At 36.2% G+C, this 15677-nt stretch overlaps 1 protein-coding gene across 4 annotated transcripts in view; it reads right to left on the bottom strand.

The window, feature by feature from the left end:
• The window catches only part of LOC128556195 (E3 ubiquitin-protein ligase rnf213-alpha-like), a 175395-nt gene that overhangs the window by 69168 nt on the left and 90550 nt on the right, over window positions 1-15677 (bottom strand). For all 4 annotated transcript variants that reach the window (XM_053540359.1, XM_053540360.1, XM_053540362.1 and 1 more), the window contains 14 exons: window positions 15218-15434; window positions 14763-14855; window positions 14284-14478; window positions 13670-13836; window positions 12308-12530; window positions 9489-9659; window positions 9143-9205; window positions 4366-4475; window positions 3978-4115; window positions 2951-3113; window positions 2470-2546; window positions 2064-2205; window positions 1089-1282; window positions 603-788 (listed from right to left, as the gene is read on the bottom strand). In XM_053540359.1, coding sequence (XP_053396334.1) covers window positions 603-788; window positions 1089-1282; window positions 2064-2205; window positions 2470-2546; window positions 2951-3113; window positions 3978-4115; window positions 4366-4475; window positions 9143-9205; window positions 9489-9659; window positions 12308-12530; window positions 13670-13836; window positions 14284-14478; window positions 14763-14855; window positions 15218-15434 — 2139 coding nt within the window. The remainder of the gene's footprint in view (window positions 1-602; window positions 789-1088; window positions 1283-2063; window positions 2206-2469; window positions 2547-2950; window positions 3114-3977; window positions 4116-4365; window positions 4476-9142; window positions 9206-9488; window positions 9660-12307; window positions 12531-13669; window positions 13837-14283; window positions 14479-14762; window positions 14856-15217; window positions 15435-15677) is intronic.

The following is a 15677-nucleotide window of genomic DNA, read 5'->3' as shown; positions in this document are numbered from 1 at the left end:
GAGGACATAATTTTCAGTCTCAAGGTCACAGTCACCTTGTTGTTTGACTTACTGACCCCATAACAATACCATTCATCTACTTACCACAGGCAATAATCCTGTAAAGATCAACTACTGTAGGCCAAAGCCTTCTTTAGTTATTGAGTGAAAACCGTTTTCAGTCTCCGGTCACTGTAACCTTCACCTTCGACCTCCTGACCACCAAAACAACTGGGTCATTTACTGACCATAGACAATCATCCTATGAAGTTTGAAAATTGTAAGACCAAGCACTCTCTACTTATTAACTGGAAACCAAAATTAATGGTCTATGAAACCGACCAACAGATGTACCTATCTACAGACAATGAGCAAAACAAAATACCCTTTTTTCTTTAAGGGGGCATCAATTTGTCAAATCTTTATGCCAAAACTTGCACATTTATCCTACTCTCTATTTATATAACCTTTTATTTATCAAGAAAAAAGTTAATACTGTTCAAATAAAGCTTTACGCAGACCAAATCACGAAATTCTGGACTTTTTTAATACAGGATTTACTACAATTTTCATAACAGAACTTCCTCTACATAGACACAATCCAATAATATGAAAGACCATACCTATGTGCATAACCAACATTTCTCTGTGTGACAAACTGTTTAGCCCATTCTTCTAACTTTTTCACAACCTGCTGTTGTTCGGAGGACAGCATGGTGTTGATTGTAAGGAAATGTTTCTCAAGACGATTGATCAACGGTATTGGAAACTTCTTGTATACTGTCTGCTTCTCTGCTACAACTATCAGTCTAAAATAACATATGAAACATAACATAAAATTAAACACTAATTGTAGTAATATCTGACCATGCTTTATTCTTTAATGTCATATTATTTATCATTGCTGAGTAATCTTGACAGTTATCAATGTTCAATTGCATATGTCTAAGCTTTTAACAGCAGATGACCCAGAAAACCAATGGTAAAATGGCTTCTAATTAATGATCTGCAGTGTATGTACCTCTCTTATTCTTGCCAGTAATACAGAGAAACCTGTAACTATTTAAATGCTGACAACCATTTACCTTTCACATCAAAACCCAGCTTACCTGAAGTTCTTGTGTACTGGACACTTGACTCTATGTGTTCCCAGTCCAAGATCAACATATCTTTCTCCACCAAAATACACATAGTACTGGTTTAGGGCATCATACAAACTTTCGTACAGGTTCTCTAGATTCAGTAAAACAACTGTGTTTCCTGTCTCCATACATACTTTGATCTTGTTAATGTTCCGACATACCTGTACAAAACAAATTTTTTTATGTAAAACTAACCAGAAGTAATGTATCAGGCAATCTTCAAGGTTTTGATGATATGAAGTATTCAACTGAAATGCCATGAATGTTCCAGCGTCTATTACCCTTTACAGGTATATGTAAAATACATAGTATTCATTTTAATGTCCCTCTTGTCGAAGATGTTTGACCTGTCTGTTCTCCTATAGTTTACATCGACAATTTTTACATTAAACTTGTTATACAACACAAGCATTAAGTGGACATAGGCATATTGTAAGGCTTTTTATGCCAGATCTTTTTTCTGAAGTTATGGCCCTTTTCTGGACTTCTAAATATTACAACTACATCTGGACAGTTTCCATCCATTGAAATGAGTCAATATTCATCATCAATGTGAAGTGGATAATATGCGTATATAGTTGGAACTTTCATGTCCGATTATTTTTGTCTGGACTTATGCCCCTTTTACACTTCGTTATATTATCTTAAGTATTTTCAGGTGGAATGTGCATAAAATGTTGACCTACTTCTTGTTTTTTTCCTAATTTCAATTGGACTGACTGGATTTATGCGCATGCTAAATTTAGTTTGTATGAAACTGACATTTTCCCAACAATAACTTAGGTAAAGACAGATAAACTGTAATAATGTCTTTTTTATATCATCACAGCAAAATAATTTTGGTTAGGGAATCAAACTAAGGACAGCAAGAAGCAAGGTTATTGCAGGAAACATGAGACCAAGCTTTCCTAACATACTGCACATGATAGTAATAAAATCTACCTGTGTATATTCCTGGTCACTTCTGAAGCTGCTACCAAATATGGTAATAGGTCTGATATCACTGCTCCTTGACAATATCTGTTGTTGTATGATGGTCAGTGTTCCATAGTTCTCTGTCAACAACAGTAGGTATCTGCTCTCACTGTATTTCAGCAACAAACAAAAAACTTACTTTCGTTAGTGCTTTCCATATTAAAAATAATTGTAAGAAGTATTGGAAACTGTTTTTCCTTCAAGCAAAATAATTCAACTCAAGAGTTAGAATCCTGTTCATTACATAACAATTTCAAACAATGCATTAAAAAATAATTGAATTGTAACTTCTGTTATATCTAGAAATCTTAAATTACGTTGAATAATGTATCAAACACCTAGATGGATTTATTATTTCACATACTGACATTACCTTTTCATTTTATTTGTATCAAACAGACAAGCTTGTACCAGGCCAGCTGGTGTGCAATCAGGATCTGTGTGCTTTGGCTGAAATAATTCAAATATGAAGCATTATAGTTATTCCACATGATGACACCAAACAAGTTGAATTCTATTTTTTTTTTAAGACTGAAAGGAATATGGCCTCTTCCTTCAGAAAGATAACTTATTGCTTTTGAGGAAATTTTTAAAAAAGCTATATGACTGTATGCAATAGACCTACATGTAACATTTGAGCAGTATTGTTTCACATTCTGTAGTTTTCTTACATTCTCAGGATACAAAAATTAATGCTTTTTACTTCTGTATTGTAATGGTGGTAACTTTTAAAGACAAGACATTGTACTTGTTCTATCTAAATTATTTCAAATAAATTCCTTAACTATCAAAAATTTCACTGACCGCATGTAAGTTTGTACAAAGCAATTGACATACAAATACAGACTTCCTACCGTTTTTTCAAAATGGACAATAGTGGTCAGGTTCTTCCTGAAGCTCTCCACTGGATTGACTTGATCAAGGCCACCGAAGTTTCTCTTGATGGCGTGTAACATCTCATGCCAGGTTGGTTTCTGTTTGGATTTCTCAACAAAACTGTACACCATCTTAACCAAGCTAAAACACGAGTCAGAGAAAAATATAGCGACTAAACTCAGAAACAGCGAAAGTAATCATACAGAAAATGATAAATTCATCTCTACTCAATTAACAGAGTATGATGTCATAAACTCTATGAGTTAATTGATCACACACCCTGTAATAAATTATAAGACCATCTGATAACATTCAAATCAATTTTTACATCTGACTGGCCATCTTGCGAATTAAATACTTTAAATATCAAATTTCAAAACTTCAGAATCATAAATACAAAAATGAAAATTCTTATGTACCAGTGTATATTCCCATAATGCCCTCTTTTATAAACTGTGTTTTGTTGGCATGTAAAGTTGCATTTTTAGGTCACATCTGATGGTGGAGGAAACCACATCTGCTTGACTGGAGCATTATTGCAGGCACGAGTGACACACTGACATTTCATAAGCCAGATGAATGACTGTTTGTTTTTGTAGTCACACTGACACAATGCAAGTCATACGGCAATTTTTCCAGTTTTCAATTTTTTCTTTTTTATTAGATTTAACGCCACACCGACACATGATAGGTCATATGGTGACTTTCCACCTTTAGTGGTGGAGGAATACTCCAGGTGCCCCTCCGTGCATTATTTCATCACAAGCGAGCACCTGGGTAGAACCACCAACCTTCAATGCTAGAGGAAAACTCCAGGTGCCCCTCTGGGTGTTGTTTCAGGCAAATATTGGCACCTGTGAATAACCAACGACCATCCGTATGCCAGTTAAATACCTATCTCATAAAAAAATTTGTACACCTCAAGCAAGGTTTCAAGGGGCAAGTAATTTGAAGTCAGCATCCATAGCCACTAGGCAATGGACACCCCTAGAAGCTGTGTATTACCTGTAGAAGTCCCTCAGTCCGTAGAATTCTCTCATACTCTGTGAGGCCTTCTGAAATATTTCTAAGTAAGAAATGGCCATGGGTTTTATTAATGGGTTGATCCAGTTGCCCAATTTATCTTTTGTACTGCATATACCACTGAAATATAAAGAGTAACATACATTAAGTGTAAAATATACTAAAGCTATATTCAAATTCATTCTTTCTTTCATACTTTTTGTGCAGTCGAGACCACAGTACAGATTTCTAATTTCATATATTTTGCCAAAACCAAATTTATTATTACACATAAATGTAAATGAAATGTTAACCATAACATCACACTTACACAGCATATGAGAATACACAATACATTTTATATTTCTGAAATGGAATGACAATGACATACGTAGCACTGTTGATCAATTCATCCAAATCCGGTACTTCTCTCTGTACAAGAATTCCTCTATTCATCTTGGCAGGATCTAATGCCCAGTTTGATATACCAATAAATGCAACCTATCAAATGAACATAAACATTTTCCATATTCATAACTATTAAAACAAAGGAAACTAGTATGGTGTTTTAGAAGGAAAAGAATGTCTACCTGTGTATTTAGTACTATATGGCGGATGTCTATAAGTAATACAATGTAGACGTATATGTCAACATACATGAATATGCTAATATCAACAAGTGAATGAAGTATTGCCATGCAATACAAAGTCCCCTACTGGAAGGCACCTAATTTTCTCTACTGTAGTATAACATAATGAACTGATATCTGTCAATGATGTATAAACAATATTGTACTATATATGCAATATAATATAACAAAGCACTTGGATTAAAATTTGCAAATATAAAAACGTACAGTTGTTTTCATTTGGAATTTTTTGGCCGATTATACAAAAAGTTATCATAAAAGTTATTTATATTATCAACAAAGTGAAATTAATCCTTAAAAAAAAAAAAAAAAAAAAAAAAAAAAAAATCTATAAAATGTAAGTCCACAAGAAAATCTTTACCAGGTAGAGATAGATCAAAATACACCTAAATATTGGATGTAACATGCATGTTGTACCACAGAAAAGTGGTCTCGATTTTTCCCTACGGCCAGTAATAACAAGAGCGCCGCCAAGCGGGGCAATATACGCCCGAAGGCTTACATCATAGGATAGGAGCAAAATTTTAAGAACTTGACTGTTGAAGCCCCAAAGGACTGGAACAACAAAAGGAAAACTTCAAAAAACAAATGTAAGTCCACAAAAAAAAAATTCAAAGTCTACAAAAAAATCTTTATCAGGTACAGGTATGTAAAAATACACCTTAAAATTGGAGGTACCATCCATGTTGTACCACAGAAAAGTGGTCTCGGTTTTTCCCTACGGCCAATAATAAAAAAGTTTCAAAATAAGCTATTTATAGTAACATAAAAGGGAAGTAATTCAAAAAAAAATTATTGTAGGTACAAAAAAAGAGATCTGCCAAATAAAAACAAGAGCACTGCAATGCAGAGCAATATACACAAAGCAAAGTCATATATGACCTTTGACCCTTAAGTGTGACCTTGACCTTGTAGTGAGTCATCCGGAACATGCGCTCTGCACATCGTTGCAATGTGGTGAACATTTCTGCCAAGTTTCTTTGAAATCCTTCCAGCAGTTCAAGAGTTACAGAGCGGACACGAAACAAACTGATATGACTTTTGACCCCTTTAGTGTGACCTTGACCTTGAAGCAAGTCATCCGGAACATGCGCTCTGCACGTCGTCTTGGTGTGGTGAACATTTGTGTCAAGTTTCTTTGAAATCCTTCAAGGGGTTCAAGAGTTACAGAGAGGACACGAAACAAACTGATATGACCTTTGACTCCTAAGTGTGACCTTGACCTTGAAGCGAGACATCCGGAACATGCGCTCTGCACGTCGTCTGGGTGTGGTGAACATTTGTGTCAAGTTTCCTTGAAATCCTTCAAGGGGTTCAAGAGTTACAGAGCGGACATGAAATTGCTAACGGACAGACGGACAGACGGACGGACAGACGGACGGACAGACGGACACCAGCGTCATAACATAATACGTCCCTTCGGGCGTATAAAAAAGTTACAATGTAATCTATTTATAGTAACATCAAAGGGACGTAATTCTAAAAAAGTGTGCCTCATGGTGGTGAACATTTGTGCCAAGTTACATCAAAATCTCTCCATGCATGAAGAAGAAATGCTCCTGACAAAGTCATTCTTGAATTTGACCTTTGACCTCTAAGTATGACCTTGACCTTAGACCTAGCGACCTGGTTCTGGCGCAAGACAATTTGTCTCATGGTGGTGAACATTTGTGCCAAGTTACATTAAAATCCCTCCATGCATAAAGAAGAAATTCTCCAGACAAAGTCATTCTTGAATTAGACCTTTGACCTCTAAGTATGACCTTGACCTTTGAGCAAGGGCTCCAGGATTTATGCATGACATGTTGTCTCATCATGGAGAACATCTGTGCCAAGTAATATTGAAATCCCTTAATGAATGACAGAGTTATGAACTGGACACGAAACAGACCCTGTTCATGCCATGTTAACATTTGACCCCTAAGTGTGACCTTGACCTTTGAGCCAGGGGTCTGAAAGATGTGCATGACACATCGTCTTATTATGATGTACAATTCTGCCAATTGATATTAAAATCCCTTCATGCATGAGAGAGTTATGGAACGGACAGGAAAAAAGCCCTGTTGACCTTTGACCTCCAATTGTGACCTTGACCTTTGAGTTAGGGGTGCGGGTTTTGCGCACGACATGTCGTCACATCATGGGGAACATTTGTAACAAGTAATATTAAAATCCCTTCATGGATGAAAGAGTTATGGACCGGACACGAAACAGACCCTGTTCATGCCATGTTAACATTTGACTACTAAGTGTGACCTTGACCTTCGAGCTAGGGGTCTGAAAGTTGTGCATGACACATCGTCTTATTATGAGGTACAATTGTGCCAAGTGATATTAAAATCCCTTCATGGATTGGAGAGTTATGGACCGGACAGGAAAAAAGCCCTGTTGACATTTGACCTCCAATTGTGACCTTGACCTTTAAGCTAGGGGTCCGGGTTTTGCACATGTCACGTCGTCTCATCATGGGGAACATTTGTGCCAAGTAATAATAAAATCCCTTCATGGATAAAAGAGTTATGGACCAGACACAAAATTGTGGACGGACGGAATGACGGGCGCATTCCTATAGTCCCCGAAACTGGTTTTCAACCAGTTGGGGACTAATAAAGGGCAATAACTCAACAAAAATTCATTTGGGATTTCAATAAGACAAAGGTATATACAGCAGTCAACAGCACTTTACACTACCCATTGTTGTGAAATTTTACCCAAATCCAGTTACTAGTTAAGATGCACTGAAAGATTTCATAATTTAACTAGAACTGTCACAGGAGTGACTCATACCCCCACCATACGGTCTTGTCACAGAAGAATGGCAACCATAAGTAATCTTAAAAATACTTAGAATAATACAAAAATGTCAAAAAAGCTTAATACTTAAAAAGAAGTTTACTCATCTTCGGAGTACTTCATCCTGGGCTTCCACATACATGTATAAGTAATACTAGTATAATTATGTGCCCTGGATGAGGGATGAGGTAAATATAAAAAATCTCTAATATTAGAGATACACTAAAAGTGAATACAAAAAAGTGTCTTACCGACCCTTGTTAACACAGAAAAATGTATTTTCTTTTTACATACGACTGATAATAAAAAAGTTAGAAAAATACCAAAAATATTGAAAATCTAAAAATAGGATTTCTAAAAATAGACTAATTCCTGGAATTTAAGGGGAAGAAACTCAGTACAAAAGTTAAAAAAAAGGTTACTTCCCTTTGTCTCTAAGCCAATCAGAATGAGATATAGTGAAAATACATCAAAATTAACCTTAAATTCTGAGTAAAAGGGGACATAATTCAAGAAACATTGGTGTCAGAGTTATGCACCTTGTGTCACATGATGTGGGTGATGAGGTGGAACATCTATTTTATTGTTTGTTTTGTTGGATTTAACGTCGCACCGACACATGATAGGTCATATGGCGACTTCATCTATTTTAAGTTTAAATCAAATCCATTTAGTAGTAACTGAGATGCAGTGAATATACATCAAAATTAACCTTAAATTCTAAGTAAAAAGGGGCATAATTCGTGAAAAATTGGTGTCAGAGTTATGCACTTTGTGTCACATGATGTGGGTGATGAGGTGGAACATCTATTTTAAGTTTGAATCAAATCCATTTTGTAATAACTGAGATACAGTGAAAATACATCAAAATCAACCTTAAATTTAAAGTAAAAAGGGGACATAATTCATTAAAATTGATGTCAGAGTTAAGCACCTTATGTCATATGATGTGGGTGATGAGGTGAAACAACTATTTTAAGTCTGAATCAAATCCATTTAGTAATAACGGAGATATAGTGAAAATACAACAAAATTAACCTTAAATTCTAAGTAAAAGGGGACATAATTCATGAAAACTTGGTGTCAGAGTTATGCACCTTGTGTCACATGATGTGGGTGATAAGTTGGAACATCTATTTTAAGTTTGAATCAAATCCATTTAGTTATAACTGAGGTAATAGATTTTGGGACGGGACGGGACAGGACAGGGACAGGGACAGGACGGGACGCAACGCGACAAAACTGACTCCTATATACCCCCCCTCCAAACATGTTTGGTGGGGGTATAAAAAGTCATTAAAGGCTAACAACTCAATGAATCAGAACATAACCAGGAAATGTGCAATTACTTTATACCTTTCACAACAATGACGGTTTAACCTATCAGCAGTTTAGGAGTAGATGCACTGATATGCGTCTTCCGACTCCAAAACAGACTGACAGATGGACAAGACAAAATTTGTGTCTATTTCACTAGACATAATTAACACATCATTAAGTGAAACACATTTTATTTGCATTTCGTTGAAACCATTTTTACTACTACTAATATCTATAAAACAAATCCAGCAAAAGCAATTCATAATATTAATTAATATGCATCAAATTAAGCAGTATACTTAAGAAAATTAAAATTTATATAAGACCAAATAATACTACAATATTTTTTGATAAGAAAACAGTTACTGTAACACTTTTACAGAAAGATGATAAAGAAAATCACACCTTTTTGTGCTTCTCTGGTTTTTCATCCCCTTGGCAACCATCCTCTAGCAATGGATGTAGTGTCTATAGTAGAAAAAGAGATCATTTATATCAAGCGCCACAATGATTCAACAGACAATTCAGCCAGCTCTACTAAAAGTAGACAAAGGTCTTTTAAACAGTAAAAGAAAATTTATTTCAAATTACTAAATCCCTTTGACAGTTTTTATATGTTTGCTTAAACATCTCAATGCTGTATATACAAGTCATCCAAAGGAACTTGAAGTGGTATGAAAAAGATATTTTCTCTTTAAATCTACACATATTTTAAGGGGGGACATCATGTCATTGAGTAACTAAACAATACCTTGAGTGGCATTCTAGGACTGTCTTCTGCTAATCCAACTTCATCAAGGACAACAATGGAGACAAACGTGTCCAAATCTTTATCTTTCTGGAACTGAGCACACTGGCTGAATGTGCCAACAATACCATCTGGGGTTGCCAGTGGACTACATTGGAATGAGACCATTTGAGCCTAAAAAACAATGGCTGTATTTATAGAAGGTGAACTAGGTCAATTAACAAGCTGTCGCTAAAGTTTTTTCAGCACTTTTGGCAACATCCCTAAAACGTTGTTGATTTAAAAAGCAACAATACAAAAATGAGCCGTGCCATGAGAAAATCAACATAGAGGGTTTGCGACCGGCATGGATCCAGACCAGCCTGCGCATCTGCGCAGTCTAGTCAGGATCCATGCTGTTTGCAAACCCATTATGTTGGTTTTCTCATGGCACGGCTCAAATTATCTCAGTATTAAAAGACCACAATGGAAATAAGGAATATTCCCCTTTTTTGGGGGGAAATCCTTGATATTGATGTGACTGACATGCCCCATTATTCATGCGTTTTCTAAATAGTTTACTGTAAATTTGTTCTATGTTTCAATGATCATGTTATGTACTTGATGCCAACACCAATCTATCAATGTTGCAGTAATAGTTTGTCCTTTAGGATCATAAAGTTCATCTGACGTTATTTTGTATTAGTTCCACTTAAGTTGGTGCTAGGGGGCTTAAAGAGTTGCTCTTTTCACTACTTGTAATTAACAGCCAGTAAACCTTGGTCTGCTATTATTTTGCTTGGCATTCAATGCTTCCAAAAGATCTTACAGATTTATTAAGAAAATATGCAAAGCTAAAGAAAGTAAAATACAAATACATGCATAAAAGTAAAAACAAGAGGACCATGATGGTCCTGAATCGCTCACCTGTTCCCACATGACCCAGTTTTGAGTATGACGTCGTTTTTTCTATTATTTGACATAGTGACCTAGTTTTTGAGCTCATGTGACCCAGTTTTGAATTTGATCTAGATATTATCAAGATAAAAATTCTGACCAATTTTCATGAAGTTCCATTGAAAAATATAGCCTCTAGAGAGGTCACAAGGTTTTTCTATTATTTGACCTATTGACCTAGTTTTCAAAGGTACGTGACCCTATTTTGAACTTGACCTAGATATCATCAAGGTGAACATTCTCACTAATTTTCATGAAGATCTCATGAAAAATATGGCCTCTAGAGAGGTCACAAGGTTTTTCTATTTTTATACCTACTGGCCTAGTTTTTGACCGCATGTGACCCAGTTTCGAAACTGACCTAGTTACCATCAAGGTGAACATTCAGACCACTTTTCATGAAGATCTATTGAAAAATATGGCCTCTAGAGCGGTCAAAAGATTTTTCTAATTTTAGACCTACTGACCTAGTTTTTGACCACAGTTGACCCAGTTTCAAACTTGACCTATATATCATCAAGATGAACAGTCAGACCAACTTTCATACACATCCCATGAAAAATATGGCCTCTAGAGAGGTCACAAGGTTTTTTCATTATTTGACCTACTGACCTACTTTTTGAAGGCACGTGACCCAGTTTCGAACTTGACCTAGATATCATCATGATGAACATTCTGACCAATTTTTATGAAGATCCATTCGAAAGTATGGCTTCTAAAGCGGTCACAAGGTTTTTCTATTTTTAGACCTACTGACCTAGTTTTTGACCGCACGTGACCCAGTTTCGAACTTGACCTAGATATCATCAAGATGAACATTCAGACCAACTTTCATACAGGTCCCATGAAAAATATGGCCTTTAGAGAGGTCACAAGGTTTTTCTATTATTTGACCTACTGACCTAGTTTTTGAGGGCATGTGACCCAGTTTCCAACTTGACCTAGATATCATCAAGGTGAACATTCTGACCAATTTTCATGAAGATCTTGTGAAATATATGGCCTCTAGAGAGGTCACAAGGTTTTTCTATTTTTAGACCTACTGACCTAGTTTTTGACCGCACGTGACCCAGTTTTGAACTTGACCTAGATATCATCAAGGTGAACATTCTGACCAATTTTCATAAAGACCCAATGAAAAATGTGACCTCTAAAGTGGTCACAAGGTTTTTCTATTATTTGACCTACTGACCTAGTTTTTGATGGCACATAACCCAGTTTCGAACTTGACCCAGATATCATCAAGGTGAACATTCTGACCAATTTTTATGAAGATCTTGTGAAATATATGGCCTCTAGAGAGGTCACAAGGTTTTTCTATTTTTTGACCTACTGACCTAGTTTTTGACCACACGTGACCCAGTTTCGAACTTGACCTAGATATCATCAAGGTGAACATTCTGACCAATTTTCATAAAGACCCCATGAAAAATGTGACCTCTAGAGTGGTCACAAGGTTTTTCTATTATTTGACCTACTGACCTAGTTTTTGACGGCACGTAACCCAGTTTCGAACTTGACCTAGATATCATCAAGATGAACATTCTGACCAATTTTCATGAAGATCTTGTGAAATATATGGCCTCTAGAGAGGTCACAAGGTTTTTCTATTTTTAGACCTACGGTACTGACCTAGTTTTTGACCGCACATGACCCAATTTCGAACTTGACCTAGATATCATCAAGGTGAACATTCTGACCAATTTTCATAAAGACCCCATGAAAAATGTGACCTCTAGAGTGGTCACAAGCAAAAGTTTACGCACGGACGCACGCACGGACGGACGGACGGACGGACGACGGACGCTGCGCGATCACAAAAGCTCACCTTGTCACTTTGTGACAGGTGAGCTAAAAACTGGTTCAAATTTGTTGCATCACCTCACCTGTTTCAGTTCCCTGAACAGTTCTTCTCTTGCAGCATTGCCCTGCATAGCATCAGATACTATAGTTTTGGCCAGTGACTTCGAACTTCCAGGTTTTCCAACAAGGAATAGGGGAATTCGTAACTCTATACATACGACCATCATGAAGACATTCTCCCTCAGAGCCATGTTACGAGCAATATTCTTCTCCAAGTGAACATGATCAAGGAAAACCTCTTGACAACTGAAAAACAACAAAAACATATCTGAGCAATTTAGTATCTTTTTTGTTCCAACTATAACTATTATACATACATCACTTAGCTGCCAAATGAATAGGTGCAGATGAAATATAACTACATGTATAACAAGTGACTCAATTAAGATTTAAGTACAATTAACATAAAACAAACACAGTACTGCCACTTAGCATGTCCTTTTTTAAATTGAATTTGAGGTTAAGCTGTCATTAAGTACAAAATGGCTCTGTAAAGTACTGATTAGTCATGAACTGTTTCAGATTACCCTAGCCTATAGTACAGGTAATATCGCACTATGACAATATTCGTTTAACTATAAGCAACCACATTAGTATGCTTTAAACATTTAAAGATTTATCATGAACAAACTTCACTTATGAAACTATTACTACACATAATCTATGTAAACATAAAATGAAAATATTTGTTTATAAACATCACTGTGTGTTAGAGTTAAACTATTGCAAACAAATAAATGTTTCAGTAAACACAGTAAGTAATGCCACCAAGAATTCTGAATGTTTTTGAACAAACAATTGTTACCAGATATGACATTTATTTCAGTTTATGTACCTGGTTAACTAAAATGAGCCATGCCATGAGAAATCCAACATAGTTGCTTTTCGACCAGCATGGATCCAGACCAGCCTGCGCATCCGCGCAGTCTGGTCAAGATCCATGCTGTTCGCTAACAGTTTCTCTAATTGCAGTAGGCTTTAAAAGTGAACAGCATGGATCCTGACTAGCCTGCTTGGATGCGCAGGCTAGTCTGGATCCATGCTGGTCACAAACCCACTATGTTGGTTTTCTCATGGCACGGCTCAAATGTATTTGATGATAAAATTTGTTTTGTGTTTAGTGCCATTTTCAACAGTATTTCAGTTGGGAGGCTGTTGTTTTATCAGTATTTCTTTATAACTTACCAGTGTTAAACAGTTCTCTGCAAATAACTGCCAACTTCTCCACATGAATCAGAGTTGGAGGACAAATGATTTTAGACACAATGTCTTCTATAAAATCACCATCGAGAATTACATGCCTCACTTAGGGACCAAACTCCTGATCCCACCATCAATAGATCTGCAACCCCCTAGTGCTAATCTTAAGTCTACAACTGGTTTACCTTTCTATTTCCTCTTGTATCTGATCATCACCACCAGGCAGTAGACAAGGAGCACGGAAAAATCGTGCAATCTGTGTACGGTATTGTGGTCTTGTTTTCAGACAGGCATGATAACACACACCAAGTGCAAGTATGAGAGAGCGGGTTACTTCATCAACTCTGTCACCCTGTAAAATATATGTGTACATATCATACTTGGATTAATAGTATTAATACATTTGAACTTATAATGGATCAGCAGATTTCTATTATTTCAGGAATAATTAGATCAGCAGATTTCTATTATTTCAGGAATAATTAGAAGTTATCACTTATTTTCTTTATGGTTTTGCATCTTTCCTGCTAATAATACTATGCAACTTCAATGTTTGCTTTGTTCCAGTTTTAAGTAACACCTATACAATTTTAGATGATAAGGTGACTGTCCAGTCTTTGATGGTGCACCTCTGGGAATTATTTCAGTCTTAGAAAGGCAGCTAGCTTCCATAAGCCAGCTCTAAGTCATGGTCACATGGAAGAATTCTACATCTCAAGTGTGAACCAATGAGTTCATTGCATATCAAAGACACAATAAGTAAGTAATATCTTAAAGCTATGTCAGAATTAATTCTCACCCCTCCATCATCTCTTATCATCTGTTCACCTTCCTCATCAATGTCCTCTTCTGAAGATGAATAATCATCATCTCCATACAGTTTGTCATCCATAAGATTGTACAAGGTTCGATCCTCTTGACTCTGCTGGTAGAACCAGCTCATCACTGTCAGTACACGGTCAACATCACGCAGTGACACGAAGCTGCACTCATCCTGTAAGATGTAAAACAGTAACACATGACTTACTTATAATAAATAAACATAGTGAACTAAGAAACTGTGCGTTAAGTCAGTAACAGAAAAGACAGCATGGTGAACAAGCACCAAACAAGTAGTTTAAAGTAACACTGGAAGAATGACATCAGAAGATCTACATACACAAATACATTTTGAAGTGCTCCCTGAACCATCAATCCAAATTAGCAAACAATGTCCAAAATGAATTTCTTGATATTAATCTGCAAAGACTTATCAGAAGTGTATATGGCATCAGTTACCTTTTGTTCTCTCATATAGTCCTGTGATGCAGTTAGTATGGCACTGGAAACTTCTATCAGACCTGGTATCTCTGGTAACCTCTCCTCACGTATCTAACAAATGCAAAAACTTGGTCTCTCAGATGAAAAGTTAAATTCTACATGAAAAATCAGAAAGTTCTTACCAAAGTCCTTTTCTAAATAAATTTATTTATGTAAATTCAGACATTTCCTTTAATAACAGCCTTCGGCAGTTCTGTTAAGAAAATAATAAATCTGACTGTGCCAATCAGGTATCTTACTGCAGTGGCTTTCCAGTTTAAAATGTGAAAAATATTGAAAAAAATAAGACTTAGTAATATACTGTTGATAATTCGTTTCCAAACTACTGCATTTGTTTTGAAATTGAAACCTACAGTTCTCGTTGGTACTTTTAAAGATTCTAATGTAACAGGACAGGCTGATAAACAACTTACATATCTTCTGACCATCTGTCTGATATACAGATCTTCCACTTGTGTATTTAGCTGACCAAAGTCCCACACTAGTGGTAGTAAACTCTGTGGCAGGGGTTGCACCCTGTACACCAGACGTCGCATTGGAACACGACCCAGTCTGTCTGTTGTCTCATCAGCATCGACATGATACCCAAGTCCTGCCTGCTCTAATTTCTTGATAAGCTCTTCAGAGTGTCTGTAAGCAAAAATCAAAGGGGACGTAGATTACAACATGACGTTGTCTTGACACTGCAAGCTTACTTGCGGTAAATATGTCAACATCTTACATGGATAACTTATAAAGTGTTTATTTTTTTTTAATTCCTTTCAAATATATATAGACCTGTCATAATAATGGATATGCTTTGACCTCTCTGACCTTGAACTCTGAGCTAAGGGACCAGGTCATTTTACCCTGGTGATTTCTACAAAGCTTTTT

Source organism: Mercenaria mercenaria, chromosome 4 (assembly GCF_021730395.1).
Source record: "Mercenaria mercenaria strain notata chromosome 4, MADL_Memer_1, whole genome shotgun sequence".
In the NCBI taxonomy this organism is placed as follows: Eukaryota; Metazoa; Mollusca; class Bivalvia; order Venerida; family Veneridae; genus Mercenaria; species Mercenaria mercenaria.
This window is presented reverse-complemented; position numbering and strand designations above follow the sequence as displayed.